Source organism: Ursus arctos, unplaced genomic scaffold, assembly GCF_023065955.2.
Source record: "Ursus arctos isolate Adak ecotype North America unplaced genomic scaffold, UrsArc2.0 scaffold_3, whole genome shotgun sequence".
Classification (NCBI taxonomy): Eukaryota; Metazoa; Chordata; class Mammalia; order Carnivora; family Ursidae; genus Ursus; species Ursus arctos.
The window spans coordinates 12721366-12749251 of record NW_026622985.1 but is presented as its reverse complement, the minus strand read 5'-3'; the positions used below and the strand labels follow the sequence as shown (position 1 = coordinate 12749251).

The following is a 27886-nucleotide window of genomic DNA, read 5'->3' as shown; positions in this document are numbered from 1 at the left end:
AGGAACCGAGGTTCCACCCTTCAAATTGTTCACCTAATGGGCTGCTTCAGATTGAATATAGGATAATTAGGTTTTTCATTCCCAGTTTAATTGCTTTAATCATTCTATCTCAACTCTTTTGGACCCACATGAAGTTTCTAATATTGGTCTATGGCATTTTTTTTTTAGTACTTTAGTCATTTTTCAAATGGAGAAGATTGATGTTACCTAAACCAAGATATCAACTTTTGCTACTACCCCAGGAGTCTCTGAAAATTGCCTTCTTATCCACCAAAACGTAGATCCTGTTACCATTCTAACATCAAAAATTCTTAATCATCCAGTGATAATTACTGACAATTGTACTCTGTCTGCAAGAGTAGAGTTCGTCTCTTTTATATATAATTTCATTCTTTGCAGTTTAAATACCAAATGTACACAAAATTTATCTGGAGTTTTAGAAAGACTAGAGAGCAATGTATTACTGTTACATTTTAAAAATTAGCGCAGACGACTCAGGCAATTATATGTAGGACTGTTTGGCATGAGAGCTAAGGACACTTGGCTCTTTTAAAAAGAATTCCATATCATTTTGAGTTTTGAAAGGAATGTAAAATGTGAAAAAATCAGGGAGTTGTGTTTTAGGACTACTTTAAAAAGTTCCTCTGACAAACCTTTATTTTACTAACATACCAAGGGCTAGGGATTTAGCATGAATTTAGTAATTCTCTTCCCTTCTGAACAAATAAATTTAAAATCGACTTAGCAGATATGCAGTAAATGTTGTTGATGTATGAATCAGTGAATGAATGAGTTGGTTAACTCTGCCAAGCAGAGGTTTTCCAAGTGATCAAGGGGCTATTGTGCACCCCTGGGTGGGGCTGACAACCTCTCTCTATAGCCTTTGTTTGGAAAGCGCTGCATAATGGTTAAGACCACGGAGTCAGAATTGTTGGGCAGTTCTAGAAACTTACTGAGCTTTAGTTTTCTCAACTGTGAAGTGGTGTAATAGGTTCTTTTCTCTATATTGTCGTGTTACATGAGATAATGTTTATCAAGGCAGTAGGGATTGCCAGAGGTAAAGGCTCAAGACACCGGATTAGCTCTGATTACGATGGTACCCTTTAAAGTAATATTTTTGTTAAAAAACACCTTCTTCAGTGGAGACCTTTGTTAAAGGTTATATTTTTGTTAAAAAACCACCTTTGTTTGGTGGATACAAACAAATTCAGTGTGGCTGTGGGGATGGGGATCCCTAGCTTAAAAATCAAGCTGTAATATTCTTTTAAGGAAAGGCATCTGCAAACTCCGTGCCAAGAACTTCTGAACCCTTCATCATTTCTGATTGCTGACACTCCTCTTATTTTTTATTTTCCGTTAAAGTATCATTTCCGTTTAAGGTGTCCTCCCTTGTTTTTCCCCTGATGAGCTGTAGACTTTCTTGGCCCGGGGTGCGTGGAACTGGCCACTTGTGCTCAGATGTGGGACCGCGCCACTGGCGCCCGTGGCTGGCTCTCCACGCGCCCCGTGCCAGCACAGCTGCTAGCTCAACTGAAAACTGATTTGGGTGAAGTACAAGGCCTGGAACATGGAGCCGGAAGTGAGGCTTTGATGAAGTGAAGAGGGGTATGTCTAACCAAAAAGAAAAAAAAAAGTCAGAAGCATCAAAGCACAGGAGAGGATTTTCTGGGGGCCTGCTTATCAAGTGGACCATTCACATCTCATCTGTGGTTTGAGCTCAGTAGACAACAAAAATGGTCTTGATTGTAGAAACTATTTCAAACCTAAATAATTTCATCATGGCCTCATGTTCTGAGGAAACTTGATTTTTTTTTTTTTTTTTTTTGACTCAGCTGAAAGAGCAGATGATTTCTTTTCCCCTTGGGTAGATGCAAGGTTGTCTGCCCTTCAGCCTCTGATTATCTGCTGCAGACACTGCCCAATTGAAGGAATCCCCCAAGCATCCACTGTTAAGGCAGTCAAGAATACTGTGGGGGTTTTGGTCTGTATTTACAGATCGCTTAGAGAAATTTTGATCCAAAAGCCTTTTAGTGGTAGTTTTATTGTTTTTCTCCCTCAGTGATGAATTATCTGTGGAAAACTCTGTGTATGCTATAGAAGTGTAATATGGATTATCTGCATATAGATTTCAAGAGTCATTTTTTAAGTGCTTTCTTAAAATATCTTTTTTTAATCAGGCCAAGATTGTGCAGTACATTAAAGGAATTCTTAAAAAGTTTAAAAAACTTGCTAGATGACCTCAGTATGGTCCTATTTAACATACCCTGGGGAACATGTGCATGAAATACATTGTGGTTTGAGGTTTTCCAACCCAAACAAACTTAAAAGAAAATGCAGCTTTTAATAGAAACTATACAGATTCCTGCAAAAATAGGTATGGATCCCACCACCGAGAGCATTTAACAGCATCATTATCTACCATGAGAATCAAAAGAGATTGTGTTATCCTGTTTTTTTTTTTTTGTATTTTGCTTAAGACCGTGTATTTGGCGATTCTAAGTGTATTCTATGAACTGTGCAATTAAAAAATATATAGATATGGATGACCAAATCTGTGGTTGATTTTTTTTTTTTTCTCCTTGATGCCATGACCCATGGGTGGGGAAGAGAGGGCAATGGGTGTTGCCAGGCTGGTGTTATTTAACAGAGCCTTCACATTTCTACCACACAAGTTGAATCCATCAGGTGTAAGACATCACCCCGAAGCATCACTTCTGAGAACTATGGGGAGGGAAGTATCAGAACTGAAATATCACAGCTGGCCCTGATTTTAGCTGGTGCCAAACACCTGCAGGCTAAAAGGATACCAAAACAAAACCCCACCCCGTGGCAGCAAGCCATCCCTTAACAACCCTTACTTAACTTTGTATCACTATCAAAATTAAATTAATATTTTCTACAGAAACCTTCTTCTTCCTGTCCCAGAAGGCCATTACAAGTCCTTTAACAAATCTTTTCGTATGGGATAAATAGGTCATAGAAGCAAGCAGAGCGAAGTATTGAAATATTTGATAGCTTAAAATTATCTGTTGTTTTCATATCATTATTTGTGGAAGCCTGTGAAGTTGGAGGTTTTATTAATCTCTAGGCTAGCTCATATTCTCCAAGCGATTTGGTTTTTTAGCACATTCTGGCAAACTATCTGAGCATCTGGAAAAAAAAAAGCTTTCAATATTCATATAGTAAGTGTCAGAAGCACCCCAAAATACAAAGCTGTTTTTCAAGCCCTTTCTACACTCATGCATGCACGCGCTTCTGCACGCGCACATGTACACACTCACACACACACACACACACACACGCATTGTTGATGCATTTTAAAGATTGCCTTCTCCATGACACTAGCTGATATTTATTGAAATGCAGTTCTATAGTCCTGGAGGGCTTACGCACCTCAAGCACAATTATATCCTTGTCTCTAACACTGCTGGGGAATACACACATACAGTGCTCCCTGCAACTGGAAAACAGTCGATGAAGATCTAAGATAAAACAGTATGTCTGAAAATAATTCCTGGTAGACAAAGGAGATAAAAAAATAAATTTTGTGTGTATCTCTGAACATACATGACACACTTTAGATGGTGAACAAATTCACATATAGTATGTGTGTGTTTGTCTTATGATACCTGGGGATAACACTTTAAATTTTTGAAGAAATAGTGTGCTTTAGGCTTAAGTGATTAAGTGAAATAAAAATGGAGCGTTTAAACCTTCAATTTTATATTAAAATATAAAGTATTAGGCAGCAGTGTCTAATTTTATTTTGTTGAGTTTCAAAGAATCCTAATGCAAGAAGCCTCATCTCTTACTATGTAAGAGGAAACCCACTGAAATGTCAAATAAAAATTAAGGATGTGTAGTATAACATTACTGGCATTTTATGTTCATTTTTTAAATATAGCTAAGAAATTTGGAGGCACCAATTTCTTTGAACTATAACACAAATATACTTAGATATCCAACTGGAATGCCTTGGACGTTACTTGATTGATGTTGATGGAAATAAGATTGTAGAATTTATGTTAAAGAAAAAAGCCTTCTTTTGATCTTTTTATGAAAATGTGAGAGGCATGGTTCAGGGCAAAGGAAAATGTAGTTGCTTATTCACTCAGACATTCATTCACTCATTTAGCAAATAGTAATTGATGGCTGTCACGTACTTGCCCTCGCTCTCTCTCTCCCTCCTTTCCTTTCCCTCTCTCTGTATGTATGTATGCATACATATATGTAATGCATGTACTACACAAGACTATATTATGTACAGTATATTATACATATAGTCTTGTATTAGGTATTTGGCAAGGGGAGGGTATGATGGAAAACAGTGAATCAACAAAGATAAAGCTGTTCAGCATGCAAGGAAGTCCTATAGTCCACCTTAAGGTAAAGTATGTCCAGTGTCACAGAAGAGTTACACATAAATGTTCTGGGTATTTTAGCAGTGAGAAGTAATAGGCATAAAGAATCCTATTTAATGAATTAACAAAAGTTTAAAATCTGGCAAAGAGTTGCAAAAATGTCTTAATCACTTAAGCACTATTACAATCCCACTGACTATATTCCTACACTGTACCTTTTATTCCCATGACTTATTAATTCTGTAACGAAGCCTGTATCTTCCAACTTACCAAAGAACTCTTTATCCTTTTAAATACCTGTTGTAATCAGTTTGTCATATTACTAATAAATCCCTTCTCAATGATTAAGAGGAATTTAATGGAGGATTTCCACTTTTACTGTTCAGTGATTTTGAAATGATTTGTGACCTGAGAATATTGGAAAGTTTCCTCTTTTTTTTTCCTTTTTTTTTGTACAGTTATTCTCTCTGTATGTGTTTTTCTTTCTCTTACAGCCAGTATTAAAGGCTATGATTTTACAGATTTATTCAAATGAAAACATTTAACATTTTCCTTACCGTTTTATTGTAGTTATTACATTAAAAAGCATTTTAGTTGTATTATTGGTGGTACCGAACATGAGCAATGATTGAGAGGGACTGAGCACCACTGATGTTTGAAGAACTTTTCTAAAATGATGAAGGAGAAAGAGATACAAAATGGTGTATTCAAGGCCTACAGGGACCTTGAAATGGAGTTCTACATTCTTTAAGAACTCAGCAGTTAAAAATGGAGCCTGAATTAGCAATTTGTCTCTTTTACTTTGATTACCTGTGCTTTAGGTGTTGTACTAAGAAACCATTGCTTGCCTAAGGACATGGATATTTACAGCTATATTTTCTAAAAGTTTTATAATTTTTACATCTTACATTCAGGTCTATGATCCATTGTGTGTGTGTGTGTGTGTGTGTGTGTGTGTGTGTGTGTGTATGCTCATGCTATAAGGTGTGGAGTCTAACTTCACTGTTTTGCATAGGGATATATCCAGTTTTTTTAGTATCATTTTATCATTTGTTAAAATCACTAATATTTTCCCCGTTGAGTTTTCTTGGCACTGTTGTTCAAAATCAATTAGCCATTAATAAGGGTTAATTTTAGAACTTTGGTTATTTAAAAGTGTTTTTATTTCTTTCCACATTTGTATGTATTTCTCAACCTTTCTAATGTTGATTTCTGATTTCATTCATTGTGTTTGAAAAACATACTTTGAATGATTTCAGCTCCTTTGGATTTATTGAGGCTTATGTTATGTCCCAGCATAGGATCGATCCATTCTGCAGAATGTTCGCTGTATTTTTAAGAATGTGTATCCTGTTGGAATATGCTATAGATGTCTGTTAGGTCTTGTTTGTTTTTACCATTGTTTAATTCTTGCATTTCCTTGTTCATCTTCTGCCTAGTCTCTATACAGATTGAAAGTTGGGTGTTGAAATCTCCAACCATTATTTGTGAATTGTCTGTCTCTTCTGTCAGTTTTTGCTTCATATATTTTGGACTCTGTTGTTACATGCATATATGCTTACCACTGTTATATCATCTTTAAGAATTATCCCTTTATCATCATAATAAGGAATGATTCTTTATCTCTAGTAAGATTCTTTGTTTTAACATCTATTTTCTGATATTAGTGTAGCCACTGCATTCTCTTTTATGATTGTTGTTTTCATTGTACATCTTTTTCATCCTTTTATTTTCATCCTATTTGCGTCTTTGAATATAAAGTATCTCATATGTAGACATAAGAGATAAGCTGGATCCTGTTTCTTTAATTCTATCTGAAAACGTATGCCTTTTGATTGAATTGTTTAAGCCATTTATACTCAGTTACTATTGATGTGGCTGGATTTACACCTGACATTTTGCCTTTTGTTTTCTATGTGCCTCATGTCTTTTTTATTCCTCTGTTCCTTTCATTGTCTTCTTCTGTATTAAGTAGATATTTTCTAGCATAATATTTTAATTCCTTTCATAACTTTCAATGACATTTTGAGCTTATTTTTTATTGGTATCTTTAGGGCCTATAACCTATACCTTAACTTATCAGAATTGACTTCAACTTCTTTTTATTTGAGTATAGTTGACACACGATGTTACATTAGTTTCAGGTGTACAACATAGTAATTCAGCAACTTTATGGGTTATGCTGTGCTACAAGTATTGTCACCATCTGTCACATATAGCACTAGTACAAAACCATTGACTCTATTCCCTGTGCTGCACCTTCAATTCCCATGACTTATTCATTCCATGACTGGAAGTCTTTATCTCCCACAACCTTTCTCCCATAATTGCACTATTGGGTACTTACCCAAAGAAAGTGAAAACACGAATTCAAAAAAATATATGCACCCCTCTGTTTATTTCAGCATTATTTATAATAACTAAGACATGGGAAGCAACTGAAGTTTCCATCAATAGATGAATGGATAAAGAAGGTCACACACACACAGACACACACACACACACACACACAGAGGAATAGTACCCAGCCATAAAAAATATGAGATCTAACCATTTTTGACAACATGGATTGACTTAGAGGGTCCTAGAGAAAGACAAATACCATGTGATTCCACCTTTATGTGAAACCTAAAAAAACAAAACAAATGAATAAAAAAAACAAATGAAAAGCAAAATCAGACGTGTAAATACAGAACAATCTGATGGTTGCCAGAGGCAAGAGGGGTGGGAAGATGGTCAAAAAAGAATTGACTTCAGTTTTATACTGATTTAGTTACAGTGAAATCTGGAAACTTTACTCTTATCTATCTATCTATCATCTAACTATCTATCTATCTATCTATCTATCTATCTATCTATCTATCTATCATCTGTCTATATTATAAACTCAGCAATACACTGTTATAATTATTAGTGTATATAATGTTATATTAAATCTTTTAAGACAGCTGATCAAAGAAATGAGAGCAAATATATATTTATAGAATTTTTATATTAATCTTTTTATTTTATCTTGTTTTCCTAATTTCTACCTATGGATTTGAGTTAACGATTTGAGTTGGATCAGATGTCCTTTCCTTAATCCAGTACACCTTTTTGCTGTTATCCACTCCCCATGTGCTATTATTGTTAAATACATTACATTTATATATTATAGGTCCAACACTACATTTATATACATATTGTATATTGCAATAGCTTTTTCAATCAGCTAAGAGAAGAAAAAATATGTAATTATATCATTTTTATAATTGCCTCTGTGATTATTTTACTGGTATTCTTTCTGTGTATCTGTGTGTGGATTCATCGTGCTGTATGGTATCATTTACTTTTAGTCTGAAGAACTTTCTTTGATGTTTATTAAAATATAAGTCTGCTACCAACAGATTCTCTCAGTTTTGGTATAACTGGGATTGTCTTTAGTTTGCTTTCATTTGTGAAAGGTAGTTTTGCTGGATACAATATTCTTGTTTGGCAGTCTTTTACTTCTAACACTTTTAATATGTTGCCTTCTGATTTCCATGATGTCTGATGAGATGTTATATGTTAATCTTATTCAGCTCCCTGGTATGTTATCAGTCATTTTGCTTTTGCTCCTTCCAGGGTTTTCTCTTCGTCTTTGAACATTTTGAGTATTATGTGTCTGGGTGTGTGTGAATCTCTTTGCATTTACCATACTTAGAGTTCACTGAACTTCTTGGATGTATAGACTAATGCTTTTCATGAAAACTTAAATGCAAGTTTTAAGCCATTTGTTCTTCAATATTGTTCATCTCTTTCTCAAAATCTCCTTCTGGTTCTGCTATTTATGTGTGGGTTAGTGCTCTTAATGGTGTTTCACACGTCCCTAAGGCTCTGTTCTTTTCTTCCTTTTTTTCCCCTCTCTTCTTCAGATTGCATAATCTCTATTCATCTATCTCTAAATTTGCTGATTCTTTCTTCTGACAATTCAAATACATGGTTGAGCCCCTCCAGTGAATTTTTCATCTCACTTATTGTACTTCTTGGCTGCAGAATTTCCATTTGGTTCCTTTTAATAATTGGAATATTTCTATCTCTCGATTGATATGATATCTTTGATGAGACATTGTCCTCATATCTTCCTTTAATTATTTAAGCATGGCTTTCTTTTGTTCTTTGAACATATAGCTGCTTTGAAGTTTTTTGCTGCTAAGTCCACCATATGGGCCTCTTCAAAACGTGGTTTCTATTGCAAGCATTTTCTTTCTGTGTATTGGTCACACTTTACTGTTTCTTTGCATGTCTCATAACTCTTTGTTGATATCTGGACATACTAGATCCCCTTCGACCCCAGAGGCTGTTTTGTTTGTTTCTTAACAGGTCTAACAACAGTGACTTGGCTGCACCAATTCTGTGAAGCCCATTTTCCTTGCAATGCATAACCCCTGAGGTCCCAGCTCAGATGGTTTCCACTTGCTTTTATCTTTTACCTGCGGGTCTCTCCTGAGTTGACACAGGCCACTGATTGGGCAAAGGTCGTTCTTAGCCAGTTAGATTCTTATCCTTTGTAGTTGGTTGTGTGTGTGACTTGGAAGCTGCTATCACAGTAAAGGGAATTTACTTTTGTTTTTTTTTGTTTTTTTTTTTTTCTTTTTTCCTCCTTTCAGCGAGGGACTAATAGTTCGGGAATATCCTCTGTGATTTGCTTCTGAGAGAGCACAACCTTGGACACTCACACAGTTGCCCAGACTTCCAAATATAAGTGTGATATGATATTTAAGCGTAGCCTCCTAGGCATCACCCCTGGGTCAGAGTAGCTTTACCTAAGTCAGTGTTTGGTCAGAGATTGAGCCCGTGCTAGTGAGGCTTTTGATGGATGGGTCAGAATGCAGCCTGGTTAATGCTTTCAGATCTGTCTTTACGTCTTGCTCTGATTGCTCCTAGTGGGCATAGCCTGGCATGCACGCACCCCTTCCTTAACATGAAGAGTTGATTGTGATCCCAGGGACCTTTTCCCAAAGGTCTCTTTCCCTGGTTCTCTCTTTTAAATTTTTGGTGATTATCCACTGTTTTGCTTGTGTTCTGGAGCTGCCAGCTTTCTTTTCATTGCTCTCCACAAAGATCCCTCTTGTTTTCAACAACCCCCTTAGGTCATTAGGCACGGAGTTTCCATCCTCTCTTAAAAAAAAAGGGCCAGCCCCCTCAGGGAGAGCAGTGGAGCTCTTTATTTTTATGATCTACTGTGTCCTTCTGGCTGTGCCTGCCTGGGATATAGCTTCTGCAGTGCAGGCCAGGGGAAGTCATAATTACAGTCGCCTGTCCCTAATGGGATACAACTATAGTCCCGGAGTGAGAGCTGGGCAGAGAGGAAGCTCCCATTATCTTGGCCTCACCTGCTTGGAGTAGAATGCTGGGTTAAAGTTTTCATCACATGGAATTCTGGAGCTTGGTGGTGGTGGTGGAGAAGGGGATGTCAGTGGAGTGAGCCATGGCTCAAATGCCAGACTCTCACTTCTTTCTAAGATTGAGTAGATTTTCTTGAGAGAATATTTCTTCATCTGCTGTCTGCCCTTAAAATAATTTCTGGGGATTTGAAATTATTTTTAACAATAATTTCCACAACCCAACTTGCTGTGTTGTTGAGAAAAGGGTCTGCTGAGCAGTTTACTTCATCATTTCTGAAGTCCTACCCCCTTGCATTCCACTCTGCCTTTCCAGGATATCCTGAAGTTCTTTACCCTATTAGAATATCCATGTGCTAAATTTCTTTTACTTTGTACTTTGTGCTCACCCTCTTTCCACTTATAGTTGCACATTTAAGAAGGTCTGACTGTGCTCGGCTGGGCTTCTTGGTCTCCTTGTCCTTACCTTGCTAGGTTTTGTCTCGCATTCATTGCTCCTTTTGAAAGACAAGCGTAAGAGTTTTATGGTAGTGTTTTCAGAGTTTTCTCCAAAAGAACACCTGGCTTAGAATCATCCAGGGGCCTTGTTAAAATTCATATTTCTGGAGCTAACCAAGCCCAGTGGTTTTTAATGTCTTTGGATGAGGTTCAGGAATTGGCTTATGTAGATTTCCCAGAATTATTCTGGTACAAACTGTATTTTGAGAATCATTATAGGGGATGGTAGAAGATTAAGTTGGAAGTGTAACTTGGGTCCTAATCGTGAAACACCTCAAATATTACTCTAAAGGACTTGGATTTTCCCTGTGGGCTGTGTTGGAAACAAAAAATGGCCTTATATATTATATATATAGTACTAAGTATCTTCTGTGTCCTCTCACCTTTCTTGATGTATCTCCTTTTCTGTTACAGACATTTTGTGTGCTCCTCACTCACTCACTAAGGACTTAGGGTCCTCATCCTTTTTTTTTTTTTTTTTTAAGATTTATTTATTTTTTTTATTTGACAGAGAGAGAGAGAAAGAGAGCATAAGCAGGGGGAGCAGGAGAGGGAGAAGCAGGCTCTCCGCTGAGCAGGGAGCCAGATGCAGGGCTCAGTTGATCCCAGGACGCTGGTATCATGACCTGAGCCAAAGGCAGACGCTTAACTAACTGAGCCACCCAGGCAGCCCTAGAGTCCTCATCCTTTATTAGTCTATGTCTCCTCTCCTTTCTTTGCCTCTGACTCCCTACCAGCTCAGCATTACCTCATCTACCATTTCCCTCAAAGCTCTTAAAGCATCACTTTGTTTCTTTCTCTTTCAAATAAAAACTTAACAGACTATTTCAGAAATCCAAATGAATTTCTAAACAGATCTTGTGTGTATAGAGTTATTTTTAATGTGATTGCTTCTTTTACCTGCTTCTCTGTACTGCCTTCCACTCGTGTCACAAGAAAAAGGGACAATAACCTTGTATCTAAATTCTGAAATATTATCAACGTCTAAAATTCTTGAAGATTGTCAGCCTAATATAGGCATTGATTGAAAGTGAAGACTTTTCTAACAAGGCTGTGTAAATCAAAAACTTCATATGTAGGAAATATTAATTTATTTGCCAGGTGCAAGATGATTTGATGGATGCTTTTAAAACCGCAGGAAAGAAGATCTTCTAGAAAGCTTTTGCCATAGATCAATTAGAAGATTATGTTGCTGAATGATTCATCTAGGCATCACATTTTAAAAGCCTGAACTAAAATGATTATGGTAGGTCTGGAAAATAAGAGATAAAAGCCACACTAAAAAGAATTGACCGGACTCAGTGACTACTTGTATATTGGTAACCCTACAAGTTAGAGTCAAAGATACCATAAGTATTTAGTATCCAGAATATATGCAGAATTCCTACAGCTGAACAATGAAAAGACAAATAACATAATTAAGAATGGATAAAGGATTTAGATAGACACTTGTCCAAAGAAGATATACAAATAGCCATTGAGCACGTGTAAAGATGCTCAGCATGATAAATTACTAGGGAAATATAAATCAAAATTATAGTGTGATATAACAAGTGTGACTGTAATGAAAAAGACAGTAACAGGTGTTGTTAAGGGTGTAGATGAATTGGAACCCTCGCACAGTCCTGGTGACAATGTGAAATGGTATAGCTGCTTTGGAAAATAATTTGGCAGTTCTTCAAAACGTTAAACATGCAGTTATCATTGGACCCAGCAATTTTATTCCTATGTATAAGAATTGAAAAAAATATGTTTGTACAAAGTGTGCCCACATATGTTCATGGAAACTTTATTCATAAAATCTAAAAAGACACAAACAACGTGAATTTTCAACAGCAGATAAATGGATAATCAAAATGTGGTGTATCTATACAATGGAATATTATACATCCATAAAAGTATGAAGTACTGATACATGCTACAGCATGAATGGCCCTTGGAAACTTTATGCTAAGTGAAGAGAGATTCACATAAAAGGCCACCTATTGTATGACTCTATTTATGTGAAATGTCCAGAGTAGATAAAACCCATTCAGAAAGACAGAAAGTACATTATTGGTTTCCAGGGACTGAGGGAAGGATGGGGATAGGGGACTGGTTGCTAAGGAGTATGGGGTTTCCTTCTGGGGTGATGAAAATGTTCTGGAACTAGATAGTAGTGATGGTTGCACAAACCTGAGAATATATTTAAAGTCACTTTAAGAGGATGAATTTTATGTTATATAAATTAAATCTCAAAATAAAAACAAAAAGATACCATAAGAGGTTAGAAATTCATTGTCAAAGCACAAATTAGTGTTGGGAGGGTTTAATTTGTTGTATGGGGTTGAGCACGGAGAATAGTCTGAGTTAGGTCATGAGTTTTATGAAAGAGTAGGATATCTCATATACTCCCTAAAGCTGGTTCCTTTGTGTTTATTGGTCTTTGTGTCCCTAATTACAAGCACAATGTAGACCTACAATGTAGTTGTAAACAGGATGAATAGAATATTCACACATTCTTATTATTGTCCCACAGATTGCTGAGACCTTGTCGTTTTCATTCCACTCTTTTTCCCTTTTTTTTCACATGACTTTGGTCATTTCAAGGTGATTGGGTTCAGACTAAGTTCTGATTAGCCTTTGAAGGGAAATGGTCCTAATGTCAGTTCAATTTTCTAACCTTTTGAAAAGCTGTCCAAATCTGGGGGTGTATATATACCACCTCATAGCCAGTCTGGGTTCTGGGTGGTGTATCTGTTAATTCAGTTCTCAAAGTGTGATTTGTTGAACTTGACTTATGCATGTGTCCAGGTGTTCCTAAGTAATGTAATGCAGTTATATTCCCAAGTTCTTCTCTCAAGATCTCCTTGGTAATTTCCAGTTTCCTGGGGTGCCTCTTTTTGGTCGTCTGGCCAGGTACTATGGCTTTAGTTATGCTACTCTCCTGTTCACTTTCACAACTGCACCTGTCTTTGGGGCCAATTGGCAATGGGACAGTAAGAGAAAAAGTACAATCAGATTTGAGTCCATCCTTTGAAACTACAGTTCCATCAAACGTCAAGGAATGTTCCCTTCCCTTAGGATTTTGGCTTTTGCTGGCTCCTATTGCCTCTGCTTGTCAAAGCTACTGCTACCCTGTTACCACAGCATTGCCAGGGAGCTGGGGGGGTAGGAGAATAGATAAAAGAAAGAGAAAAAATGGGGGGTTTCCACACTCTTGTTGAATGTGCATTCCCTTTCCCATTCCTTGAACCAGAACTAAAAGGCTTCTCCCTGCACTTTCCCAGTTCACATCTATCCTAATCCATTCAGGCTGCTGTAACAAAAATGCCATAGACTGTGTCGCTAATAAACAACAGAAACTTATTTGTCACATTTCTGGAGGCTGGTTCAAGATCAAGATGCTGACATATTTGGCATCTAGCGAGAATCCACTTCCTGGTTCATAGCCCGCTGATTTTATGCTTTGTCCTCTCCTGTCCCCTCCTCCCTCCAAGAGGGAGCTCTTGGAGGTCTCTTTTATAAGGTGTTAATCCCATTTTTGAGGGCTCCATCCTCCTGACCTGATCCCCATCCCACCCAGGACTCCACTTCCAAATACCACCCATTGGTAGACTAGATTTCAACATAAGAATTTGGGGGGGGGCATGGGGGATGGGCACAAATGTTCAGTTTATAGCAAAGTCCTGTCGCTCACTTCTTTGTTTCCTATGTGACAAGTTCAGACCAGGGGATACAGCAGTAAAAAAATGGGTAAACTTACTGCTTGTATAGTGGTATTTGAATTCTGTTCTTCCCCAATCCATCTGCTGCTATTTACTTTTGAATCCTCAAATAGCTGCTCCATGTATTCTGTCGAGGTTTTTTAGCCACATTCAGTGGGAGACAGTGTAGAGTATACTTATTTCTCTGTAGTACCCAGAACCTGAATGTTTCAACGTTAAAGCAAAATTTCTTACTATTTTTAAAAGAGTTCCTGAATAATTTTCCTTGGAGAGAACCCTAACATAGTTAAGTAGAAGTGCTCAAAAAGTTAATATACTTTGTCATGCAAATTAGGATTTTCACGAAATGTGTGATCAAAACAAAATATAGAAATAAATTGAATGGAAAAGGTCATTAAATAACTGGAAGTATAATATAGAAACCCAGTTTTTATACTGATTGTAAGGTAAGCAAAGGTCATAGTCTTTAACATTATATTTGTATAAATATACTTATACTAATGCACTATTTCTTTTGAGTGCTTTATATATTGGGGTTTTGTTTACTTTTTTATTAAAATAAAGGGTTTTCTGCTAAAGAGAAAGAAAATCTTCTGACCTGTAGGAATGAATCGCTAGCTTGTCCTTAATCCACTTTCCATAAATATCAATTTTCTGTGTCAGGCATTTGACATGTATCCAGCACTTCTTCACTGTTCTCTGGCAAATGAAATATTTTAGAGTGTGAGGGAAAACAGAATTTTCAGAAAGGGGAATAAAGTATCAGAGCCAGCAATGGTCAGAGAGACTGAGGAAAAAAAAGTCAATTTTCTTGTTTCTGAGCAGTACTGAATCTTAAATCATTCACCCAATTTTTCACAGCAAATACAGTATAATTCATCGTGTGGTGACAGTGAGGAAGTGCTCACAAAATGATGGGAACATGGAAGAAGTACAAAAGAGCCAACTTCAAAGAGTTTCCAAGGGTCAGAGTGGGACAATCTGAGTAACAAAATAAATACAATGTAATTATAGTAATGAATTGTAATCCATAGAATATCCATGAGTCCATCCTCAAATAAATAAATAATTGAATCAATAAATAAATACAGAAGAATGGAAAGAGCTGGTCAGATTTTAGGATCCCGTTTAATAAACACAGAAGGAATGAGGGAAATGGAAAATTACCTTTAGGTAAACAACACAGTAGAAACCGTTGCAAGAAAGAACCAGTGATGGATGCTAAAATTACAGTGAAAAAGCGGGTATTTGCAGAATCTTAAAGTATCTCTCCATGTTCTCAGTCACAAAGGAAAAACAAATAACTATGCTGAGAGAGTCTTACTGATACCAATTTAACCAAGTGAGCCAAGTTAGTATCACCAGTAATAAGATCTATCAGCATCAGGACGCCTGGGTGGCTCAGTCAGTTAAGCGTCTGCCTTTGGCTCAGGTCATTTTCCTGGGATCCTGGGATCGAGCCCTGTGTTGGGTTCCCTGCTCAGTGGGGTGTGTGTTTCTCCCTCTCCCTCTGCCTGCCACTTCCCCTGCTTGTGCTCTCTCTGTCTCTCTGACAAAAAAAGAAAAGAAAAAGAAAAAAAAGGTCTATCAGCATCATGAGTCCTTTGAAATGATTCATAACATCACCTTCTTGCCCAAAATATGTAATTTTAATCTAATTGTGGGAAAGTATCTGACCAACTCAATTGGAAAGACATTCTATAAAATCCCTGACCAGTGCTCTTCAGAAGTGTCCGGGCGATGCCAGGCAGAGCCTGAGGAACTGTCCCCGATGGGAGAGCACTAAAAAAGGTATATGGCAGGTGCATGCAGTATGTGGGATCCTGGATTATCTCCTGGTCCAGAGAGAATGGCCAGTGTGGTCCTTGTCAAGATTCAGTTTCTCGGTTAGTAAGTAATAGAGTACCCATGTACTGTGTTTGGTTTTGATAGTTTTATGGTGGTTAGGAAAGCTGTTAGTGGGAGAAGCTGGGTGGAGCAGTATTTGAAGACTGTGCTTTGCAACTTTTCTGTAAGTCTAAAATTATTTCTTAATAAAAAGTAAAAAAAAAAAACCCACAAAAAATTCTGATTTCAAATGCCTCACATTCTATAGCTGCAAAAACAATGGGGCTTGCGTTAAAAAAATTAAAGTATAAAGGGACAAAGGGGAAGTCTTCTCGAAACATGCAAAATAAAATTTCAAATTTCATTGCCTTTCTCTCAGATTTCCGTCACTTTAAAACAATGCTTATTTAACTGTCAGAGGACTGTTTGATGCCATTGTTTGTGTTTTCTCACATTTCAGATGGACCGATTATAATAATTCTCCCTTTACTGTTTCAGAGACATGAAACACTGAGTAGTTGAAGCCCGAACTATTCCTGATATTTCTGCATCATAGTTGAGATTTTATTTCTGATGCCTGAGGACCACTAAGACAGCCATGCACTCAATCAAATGTTCAGATCTTCTCCACCCAATTGTAGTTGATTCCTTGTCAAAAATTTAAATGAAAGATAATTTAAATTCATTTTTCTTTACAAAACAGATTTTTGCTAATTTATAAAATGTAATTAAAATGTTACCAGAATGCAGTTACTCTTGGAAATACTTCTCTACAGATTCTCAGTTTTGCAAAATAGATATGTCTCATTTAACTTTTATGAAAAATGGTTAAATTTTCAAAATTGGTTTCAGATGCTGTCCAATTTCTTAGCGGTGCGTGGAAGTGTCAATAGTTGTTGTAAGCCCTTATATATTGTCAGGCAGTGACTCTCAAACAGGATAGTCATTAGTCACCTGGGAACTTTTTCACAACAGAGATCCTGCAGGCTCCAGCCACAGGGATTCTGATAAGACAGGCTAGTATAGAGTTAAGGATATCTGGATTTTTAGAAGATTCCCCAAGGATTCTATTGTAGAAGCACAGCATGCTTTGGAAGGCGGAGAGTGTTGTTTATGAACATGGTCTTTATAGTTGGACAGAACTGGCTTTTTTTCTGGCTCTGCCATTTCCTCGTGGAGTGACTATGGGCACCCCTCAACCTTCCCATGCCTCAGCTTCCTCCTCTGTAAAATGGAAGTTTTAATGATTTCTGCCTTATTAATTAAAAAAAAAATACTTCAATGAGATAGTGCATGTGAAGTACTGCAAGGGAAGGCACTTTTTATTAATTCTTTTTTTTAAGACGACTAGATGTTTTCTGGAAAATGCAATGGTGGACGGGTAAGTACGTCAGACAGCAGCATTAACCAAGCAAAGAAATGGGCGATGTGGAACTGCCTGGGGGGTGGGTGTGAGAAGCTCAGATGGTGGGTCATAGCTGGAGCATGGTGTGTGGAGGAGATAAGGTAGGAGATGAAAATGGGGAGCCCGAGAGTCATTTCATGGAATACTTGTACGCCGTGCAAGGGTTCGATCTGTATCCAAAATGTCAGCCCATGTAGTGTGATGCCAGCTACCGGAAGTGGAGCAGATGAACTCCTACAAGCATGCTGGTGATCCTGGGTAGCAGTGAAGCCCAGGCCCATGCAGGATGTAGACGTGCCTATGGACAACCATCCATGACATATGCAGAGTTTATCAGTTTCATGGTAGAAATTCAGGATAGAGGATAGAATTCCTTAGGTCCAAGTCGTATTTGACAGAGCCTACCCAAAAACACGCGTCGGAGTTAGTAGAAACTTTTCATTCCTTGTTTTATATCCTGTCAGCCAGAACTCTGGTCCTGAACCTCTCATAAACTCTAATTCTGCTAATAATCCAGCTATAGATGACCAGTGTGTGAGCATTGTGAAGAAGTACTCTCCAGGTAATAGGAAATCGGCTACTTTAATAATTATAGGTATTTGTGGACGTCTTGGGGAACAGTAGTATTCCTGTGTTGCAACTGGACTAACAGATCTCATTTTAAGCCCTATTCCTAGCCATCTCGGATTGTAAAATCTGTTTTAGAGAGCTTTCTCCAGGATATGGTTCAGTTCCTAGTCTCATGGAGATCCATCTTACTTATCCTCGAATTATCACTGCAGCAGGGGAAGCCGGGACACCTATATGCAGGAGCATATAGTAGACTAAGTACTAAGATGCTGCTCTATACTCTGGGATCCTCTGACCCAAGGCACACAATGACATTAGGTCATTATGTTATTGAAAAGGTGGCTTTTTTTTTTTTTTAAGTGACTCTTATCCCAAACAAGTTGACTAATGCAACTAGGGCTTACGTAAGTTAGGAAATTCTCCTGGCTGGTGATGGGTAGTAAGGAGGGCGCGTATTGCATGGTGTACTGGGTGTTATATGCAAGTAATGAATCATGGAATATTACATCAAAAATTAGGGATGGACTGTATGGTGACTAACATAATATAATAAAAAATATTATTAAAAAAAGGAAATTCTCATGCAAATAGTGGCAATTGCATGGTCTTTAGGCTCAGAGAAGTATATTTCTGCAAACTATAGTAGAAGTACAGTGAAAGAAAGACTATTTTTTCAGAGACTGAGAAATTTATATGTGGAAAAGAAGATGCTTTGGGTTATTGTGATGTGTCATTGTTGGTTCTTTATTTGTAATGATGTAATTGGTGGCAGATGTTGATAATGGGCTATGCATGTGTGCAGGATGGGGATATATGGAAATTCTTTGTACCTTCCTTTTAGTTTTGCTGTGAACCAAAACTGCTCTAGAAAATAGTCTTTAAATATGCAAAAAGGAAGGTGCTCTAACTAGAGATCCCTGTTTCCTTTAGATGAGGCTTCACAGTAATGAAATGGAGCTACCACAGCTGTTTGCTGAGACCTAAAGATCACAGTTCATTCATTGTCAAATATTTCATGAGTTACCTGAGTGTCATCTGTGTGTAAAGCAGTGTGCTGAGTGCCAGGGAGAAAGAATCACAATACTAGGTTGACTCTAAGCATAGGAGACTAATCAATAAATAGGAGTACCAAATAATTTCTTTGCAATGAGGGATGTATTTGCCTCAAGCCTGAAATATGTTATATCTATCTATCTGCCAGGGTGTCTTTTTCAGGTATTAAGGAACTTGTTGAGAAGCAGGTTAATAATTAGGACATTGTTGACAAATACTGGATTCGAAGACCATTGATGGTTTTTAAAATATTTTTTTGACTTTTTATTTAGAAATAGTTAGATTCACAGGGAGTTCAAGATGATAGAGAGGGTCCTGTGGACTCCTCACTTGCTTCTCTCAATGATTACATCTTACTTACATAATTATAGCGTAACAGCAAAACCAGGAATCTGACATCAGTAGAATGTGTATGTATATAGTTGTAAGCCATCTTATTACATGAATGTGAGGATCTATGTAACCATGACCACAATCCAGGCACAGAACTGTTCTGTAACCACAGCGATCTCCCTTCTGCTGCCTCTTTCGAGTTACCTCGACCACTGCCCCATTCCTAATGCACGGCAACCATGAATTTTCCTTCCATCTCTATAATTTTGTCATTTCAAGAATGTTAAATAAATGCAATCATATGGTGTGTGACCTTTTAAAAAACTAATAGCTTTATTGAGATATTATTCATATACTGGAAAATTACCCTTTAAAGTATGTAATCCATGGTTTTCAGCACATGCACAACATTGTGAATTCTATCACCACTATCTAATTGCAGAACATTTGTATAACCCCTAAAATAAGGCCCATTAGCATTTCCTCAGCATTTTACCCTCTTCCTAGCTTCCTGTAACCACTAATATACTTTCTGTTTTTATAGATTTGTCTATTCTGTACATTTCATATAAATAGAATCACTCAACATGTGTCTTTTTGTGAGTGGCTCTTTTACTTAGCATAATGTTTTCAAGATTCTTCCATGTGATAGTATGTACTCCATTTCTTTGTATGGCTGAATAATGTTCCTTTGTATAGATGCACCACATTTTACTTATGCATTTATCAGTTGATGGGCATTTGGTTTATGTCCATATGCTGTCTATTATGAATCGTGCTTTTATGTAAATTCATGTACGAGCTTTGTGTAGACATATGTTTTAATATTTCTTGCGTATATGGCTAGGAGGGTCATATGGTAACTCTGTGTTTAACTTCTTGAGGATCTGCCAAACTATTTTCCAAAGTAGCTGCCCCATTTTACAATCCCACAAACAATGCGTGAAGGTTGCAATTTCTTCATGTCTTTGCCAACACTTATTATCTATTTATCTAGCTACCCTTCTTTCTTTCTTACCATCCCCTTCCCTCCTTTCCTTCCTTCCTTCATTCTTCTCCTCCCCCTTCCCTCCTTTCCTCCTTTATTTTTTCTTTCCTTTCTTCCTTTCATGTTCATAGTAGTGGGTATGAAGTGGTATCTCACCACGGTTTTGATTTGTATTTCACTAATGATAATGATGTTGAAAATATTCTAAAGTGATTATTGGCCATTTGTATGCCTACTTTGGATAAATGTCTATTCAAATGTTTTGCCCATTTTTCAGTTGGGTTATTTGTCTATTATTATTGAGTTATAATAGTTCTTTATGTCTTCTGGATTCAAGTCCCTAATCAAATACATGACTTGCAAATATTTTCTTCCATCCTGTGGTTGTCTTTATATTTTCTTGATGGTCTCTGAAGCACAAATGCTTTTAATTTTGATGAAGTCTCATTTATCTGTTTTTTTCTTGTGTTGCTTGTGTTTTTGATGTTGTATCCAAGAAACCATTGCCTGATCCAAAGATATAAAGATTTATGATTTTGTTTTCTTCTAACAATTCTATAGTTTTATCTTTTACATTTAGGTCTCTAATTCATTTAGTTTAATTAACTCCATGAGTTAGTTTTTGCATATGGTGTGAGGTAGGAGTCTACCTTTTTCCTTTTACATATAAATAACCATGGCCCACCACCATTTATTGAAAGACTGTTTTTTCCACATTGAATTTTCTGGTACCCTTGTTGAAAATCAATTCATGGTAAATGTGAGGGTTTATTTCTGTTCCATTAATCTGTATGTCTATTCTTTTGCAAGTACCACACTGTCTTGAACTGTGGCTTTTTCATAGTTTTGAAATGAAGAGTACCCCAACTTTGTTTTTCATTCAAGATTTTTTCCCCAGGTCCCTTGCATTTCCTCATAAATTTTAGAAGTAGCTTGTCAGTTCCTGCTAATTAGTTAGTTGGGATTTTGATAGAAAATGTATTGAATCTGCAGATCAATTTGGTAGTATTGCCATTTTAGCAATACTGTCTTCTGATCCCTGAAGATACTGTCTTTCCATTTATTTAATCTTCTTTAACGTATTGCAAAATGTGTTTTGTAGTTTCAAATGTGCAATCTTGTATTCCTCTGGCCAATTTTGTACTTGAGTATTTTACTTTTTGATGATATTGTAAATGGAATTGATTTCTCAATTTTACATTTGTGTTTTTAATTACTACTGCATGGAAATAAAATAGATTTTTCCTTCAGTCATGCTAAATTCACTTATTAGTTCCAAGAAAATTTTTTAGGGGGCGATGTGGATTCCTTGGGAATTTTCTGTATATAACATCATGCTATCTTCTTATGTAATCTGGATGGTTTTCATTTCAGTTTTTGCCTGAATTCCTTAGGTAGAACCCCCAGTACTATGTTGAATAGAAGTAGCAAGAGCAGACATTCTTGCCTTGTTCCTGATCTAAGGAGCAAAGCATTCAATTTCGCACTGTTAATTATAACATTTGCTGTGGTCTTTTCATAGATGCCTTTTGTCAGGATTGAGGAAGTTACTTCAGATTTATTGTTTGTTGAATGCTTTTATCAGAAAAAAGTGTTGCTTTTTTGTATCTGTTGAAATGATCTGTATTCTTTGTCTTTTTTTATTGATATGGTGTATTACTTTAATTGATTTTCAGATGTCAAACCAAACTTGCATACCTGGGATAAATTTCAGTCAGTCATGGTGTATAATCCATTTTATGTGTTGCTATGTTTTGTTTGCTAGTATTTTGTTGAGGATTTTTTTTTTTTTGGTCTATTTTCGTAAAAGTATGTATGTATGCATGTAGTGTTCTTATGTCTTGTTCAGTTTTTGCTTCAGGGTAATACTGGCCTCATATAATGAGTTGAAAACTCATATAATGAGTTGGTCTCATATATGTATATGTTTAATAGGATTTTTTGTATTTAGTTAAGAGAAGAAAGAAGAAATGTACATTTATTATGTCTTTTACATTTTGGTAAAATTAATTTACTCATTTTTCCATATGGACTAGAAGAACTTCCTTTAATGTGTCTTATAAGGTCTATTAGCAACACATTCTCTCAGTCTTTGTTTATCTGGGCATGTCTTTAGTTCATTTACATTTTTTAAAAAAGGTTTATTTATTTATTTATTTTAGAGAGTGGGGAGGGGCAAAGGGAGAGGGAGAGAGAGAATCTCTAGCCAACTCCCTGCTGAGCATGGAGCCTGAGATCATGACTGAGCTGAAACCAAGAGTCAGAAGCCTAACTGACTGTACCACCCAGGCACCCCAGTTCATTTACATTTTTGAAAAATTTTTTGAAAAATAGTTATTTGACAAATAATTTTGTAAGATATATGTATGTAAGATTCTTGATTGACAGGTGTTTTTTTTTTTTTAATTTAAAAACTTTTCAATATAACATCCCCTGCCTTCTGGCCTGCATTGTTTCTGATAAGAAATCATCTGCCAATCTTATTGGTGTTCGCTTTTTGTTCTAACTTGTTTTCTCTGGATTTCAAGATTTTCTTTTTGTCTTTAGTTCTCAACATTTTGATTAAGATGTCTCTGGGTGTGGATCTCTTTAAATTGATCCTTCTTGGAGCTCATTGAGCTTCTTGGGTTTGTAGATGAATGTTTTCATCAAATCTGGGAAATTTTTAGCCATTTTTTATTTAAATATTTTTGTGCTCCTGTTTCTCCTCTTCCCTGGTACACTCACTATGCCTGTGTTGGTGTATTTAATGGTATCACATTTTTCTGAGTCTATTTTTCTTCATTCTTTTTTCTGTCTGTTTTTCAGACTGTATAATCTCTACCAATTTATCTTCAGGTTCACTCATTCTTTCTTCTCCTATTTCAAATTTACTTTTTGGCCCCTCTAGTGAATATTTCATTTTAATTATTGTATTTGTCAGCTCCAGAAGTTTCATTTGGTCCTTTTAAAATAATTTCTTTCCCTTTATTGATATTCTCTATTTGGCAAGACATTTTCATCATTCTTTCCTGTAATTCATTAGGCACGGTTTCCTTTAGTTCTCTGAATATACTTATAAGGCTATTTTGAAGTCTTTATCCATTAGGTCTGACATCTGGATACTCTCAGAAGTAATTTTTATTGCCTACTCTTTTTCTTGTATATGAGTCACATTTTTATGTTTCTGTGCATGTGTCATCATTTTTGTTGAAAACTGGACATTTTAGATAATGTATTGTAAGCAATTTGGGGTACAGATTCCTTTGCCACCCCTCTGCAGTGCTTGTTGTTTTCTCTTGTTTATTTGTTTAATGACTTTTCTGGTCTGATTCAGTGAAGTCTTTCCTCCCCCTCCCCCCTTACAGTTTGAACCCTCTAATGTTTATGTTCAGAAGGTGTCGCCTCAGGCATGTGTAGTCTCAGCACAGGATTACAGTGGTTTTAGCAGAGCTCTCTTTGACTTTCCCTAATCTCTCTGTTAAATTGTCTGCCTCAGTTGGTACCACATCTGGGTGTTAGTCTCCATTAATTGCCAGGTTTTTCTGTATTGTTTTTAGCAATGCCTTTGGGCAGGAATAGCCCCATAGTTTGATCTAACTAAATTGGTTCCTCCTTGCAGGGATAGTTTTCTGAGGTCAGTCTTTGTGGTTTGTTCTGACCCCAAGAAGGGGTCTATTTAGTTTTCTCTTTCTCTGGTTCTCTCTGATAAATAAGCTGGCCTCCAGTTTACTTTTGTTTTGCTTTCATATAGCTACTAGTCTCCTGTTAATTGCTCAGAACTGGGTGGAAGAAGACAGCCCTATACCTCTAAACATTTCTTGCCTGAAATAGAGACTTTGCAGTCCTGAGCTGGGGGGTGGGGGAGGGTTGGTGATGAGAAATGCTTTTGGCCTGCACCTTCTGGAGAGATACTGTAGCCCTTGCCTGGGAACTGGGTGGATTGGGAGCCCTGTGTTCTTGGAGGCACCACTGCAAATAGAGCTTTTATTCTGCTGATCTCAGGGGTAGCAAAGAGAGGGGGATTGTGGAGGGGGTTTGGTGGAGGGAGTCCCAAATGCCACAGACTTTTACTGTTCTTACTGAGATTTAGTAGATTTTATTGAATAAATATTTCTTCTTTCACTATATATCCTTAGGATAATTTACAGAAACTTTAAATGGTTGTTCTTAATAATGATTTTTTACCATCTATCATTGTTTCACTGAGGAGTGAATCCATGGAGCTACTCATGTTATCATTCTGGAATCGCCAAACCACCATCCCACCCCCGCTCCCACCACACACACATATCAGGTACATTTTAAGTTCATTTTGCTATATGAAAGCAGCCAGGCACAGAAGACTGCATATTATGTAATTACATTTATATTGCATTCCTGAAAAGGCAAAAATGTAGAGTTGGAAAACAGATTAATGATTGGTAGTGGTTAAGAGCTGAGGTAGAAATTGATTACAAAGGGGCACACATGAATTTTGGGGGGTGACTGCACTGTTCTGTATGGTACTGTGGTGGCCAATACAGAACTTTATGCATTGGTCAAAACCATAGCACTCTGTAGTATGAAGAGTATGTAAATTAATAAAAAACCAACCAGGATGTCAAGAAGACCAAAGATGCGCTCTTGATCATGACACATGAATGATAAACTACACCGTAAGGGAAGGAAGGACATGACGTAAGTGACTTTGGAAACCAGTTTTTTGACTGGATAGTGTAAGGCTAAAGACAAAAATGATGACACACAATACAGTGTAGTTGGTAACTTTGTTTTTCAAGTGGGCATGGGTTAGCGATTCTGAACCTAGTTTACTCGTATGATAGTGTTGAACAGATAGGCAGATCGCCTGTAGATAATGAAAGCTGTGTTTCTTTTCTTGTCAAAGCTTTTATAAATAAACATAGTAAGAATAATAGAATGAGCCCTTTGGTGCTAGATTAGAACCAGAGATATCAATATCAACCATGTGTTTTTTTAAAATATATACAGATACATAAATACAGAAATAAATCAGATATATGTGCATGCACTAGAAGGTATTCATACATGTGAATCGTATGTGATTCATAGAAGCAGTGATTCAACGGTAGTCATGAACATACTTAACTCCCAGGTCTTGCTTTCTCAATACTATCCTCTTATTAATTAGTATTGAGAGCTTCTTGGAGTAATAGTTGACTCCAGGGCTTGTGGAGGAAAAATTTGAGATATGTCTGGACATGGGGTGATGCCAGAAAATATGGAAGTACTAAAAAAAAGTGTGGGGATGCACCGAGAGGCTATAGGAGCTAATCTGAAAGAACTTTGAATGGCCAGAAGTATAACAAATGGTATAACAAATGATCCAAGCAAGAGCAGAAGAACCCAAAGTATTTGAAATACAGCTCAAATAACAAAATATTTATTTGTTCACACTGACCTAATGAATGGTTAAATAAATGAATAAGTGAGACTAAGGGACAACTTTTTCTTTTTTTTTTTTTTAAAGATTTTATTTATTTATTCGACAGAGATAGAGACAGCCAGCGAGAGAGGGAACACAAGCAGGGGGAGTGGGAGAGGAAGAAGCAGGCTCATAGCGGAGGAGCCTGATGTGGGGCTCGATCCCATAACGCCGGGATCACGCCCTGAGCCGAAGGCAGACGCTCAACCGCTGTGCCACCCAGGCGCCCCAGGGACAACTTTTTCTTACAGAAATATTTCAGTTAATGCATGCAGAAGGAATGAAGGAAATAGATCACCATTAGAACATCATCATAGTAATTACTGTAGGCAGAATCCACCAGCAAATGCTTACAATGGTGAGTGAATGTTTAATGAGAAGCAGAATATTTTCAGTACGTCTCCATCCTTCCCCAAATATTCATTAACTACAATAGGAAGAATAATAACTTTACAGCAGAGAAAACCAGCAGACATGCTTTAGCTCTGCAGCCTGGTAACATCACTGGTGATGATGAAGACGATGTAATCCTGAATTAGATCCTGGTATAGGAAAAGGACATTAGTAGAAAAACTAGTAAAATCCAAATAAAGCAAAGCTAGGTAAAGAGTAATAGTAACTCTTTGTAACTATTTTTTTAACCCTTCTCTATGTCTGAAATTATTGCAAAATTAATAATTGTGATAATAAAACAAAAAATACAGTGAAATAACACTGTATGAAAGATGTAATGAGGCATGTTGGGTGGCTCAGTCAGTTAAGTGTCCGACTCTTGATTTTGGCTCAGGTCCTGACCTCAGAGTCATGAGATCGATCCCCTAGTCAGGCTCCTTGCTCAGCAGGGAGTCTGCTTGAGATTCTCTCCCTCACCTTTCACCACCCCCCCGCCGTGCTCTCTCTCTCTTCCAAAATAAATGAATAAAATCTTAAAAAAAAAAAAGATTTCACAAGATGTTTTATGTGTAGTAGATACAAAAAATTCCTTGAGCTGAGAAAAGGAAAAGGGTAAGAAAAATCCTGACAGCATATATATGAATTAAATCTCTGAAACAGGTTGCCAGAAGAGTAGAATTTATAATAAAAAGTACCGTGATGGTGCCAATTCATAAAGAAAAGACAAGCTATTGATAAGTTTCATTAGCTTATAATAGCAAACAAACAGAGATTATTTTTGCTTAGTAATACAAGTGGATCTTCCTTCCAGTAAGCGAATCTTATGTTGCCAAGACAGAATCAGTGTGAATTTGAGGGAGCTGTAGTGCAGAATTAGAATAATTTATAAAGTTGTCCAACAAAGTTCAACTTCGTTGAAAAACTCATTCAATTACTTATTTATTCCAAGTACTGTGTAAATGAGGGAGTTACCGAAGCATGTGACTCATATTACCTGATACTTTGGAATTTGGACCATCTTTAAAAAGGAGAAGCTGAATAAGTTCTAAATTTAAAGTTTGGAAGACTATGGGAATAAACAGTGGGAAATGGGTTTAATCAAAAGGAGATAATAAGGAATTTTTACACTGAGCTAAAGGAAAAAGAAAGGTCCAAATAAGGGTTGGCACCCAATTCGTATATAGGGGATACTAATAGCATGTTTCCTAGACATGTGGAATATAAACAAAATACTAAAAAACACATCATATCCTTACAATGCTAGAATATCCATAATTTTCAACATTGACCTTGGTGAAGAGCCTCACTTTTTTTAATTTTAATTTTTCTTTATTTTATTTATTTAAAAGATTTTATTTATTTATTTATTTGACAGAGAGAGAGCATAAGCAGTGGGAGGGGCAGAGGGAGAGGGAAAAGCAGGCTCCCCGCTGAGCAGGGAGCCCAACATGGGACTCATCCCAGGACCCCGGGATCATGACCTGGGCTGAAGGCAGACGCTTAACCTACTGAGCCACTCAGGCGCCCCAGAGCCTTACTTTAAAAAACTAGGGTTTGGGGTTTTTTTTTTTTTTTTTCCTTAGCCTTATTGATAATGTAATCATGTCCTTTCTCTGTTTCAATTTCATCTTCTGGTTCCTGTTCTTCTTTTAGAGACACGTAGAATAGTGAGAGATTGTGTAGGCTAGAATCAAACATATTTGGGGGAGAGTTCTTGTTCTTCTGGTTTCTTTTCTGTGACTTGGGGCAAGTTACTGAACTTCTTGAAATTGCCAAAGCTCTCTAGGCTTCAGTTGTCTTATTTGTAACCTATCACCTTCCTCTCCTGAGTAGGTATAGAACGTGAAGATATTTGTGTCCCATGTTCATGCTCATTAACGGCTCTCAGGCAAACAAAACGACACCTTGTTTTTTATGGATGTCAGTAAGCCTCTTTTCTCAGCCACCCCAGTACCTGCTCAAT

At 36.9% G+C, this 27886-nt stretch overlaps 1 protein-coding gene across 9 annotated transcripts in view; it reads left to right on the top strand.

The window, feature by feature from the left end:
• The window catches only part of SUGCT (succinyl-CoA:glutarate-CoA transferase), a 756457-nt gene that overhangs the window by 335558 nt on the left and 393013 nt on the right, over positions 1-27886 (top strand). Inside the window, exon 13 of one of the 9 annotated variants that reach the window (XM_026502819.4) lies at positions 169-26470. The exons of the other annotated variants lie outside the window; for them this stretch is intronic. Coding sequence (XP_026358604.1) covers positions 169-201 — 33 coding nt within the window. The 3' untranslated portion in view covers positions 202-26470. Of the gene's footprint in view, positions 1-168; positions 26471-27886 lie in introns of those variants that run through there. 9 annotated transcript variants of the gene reach the window in all.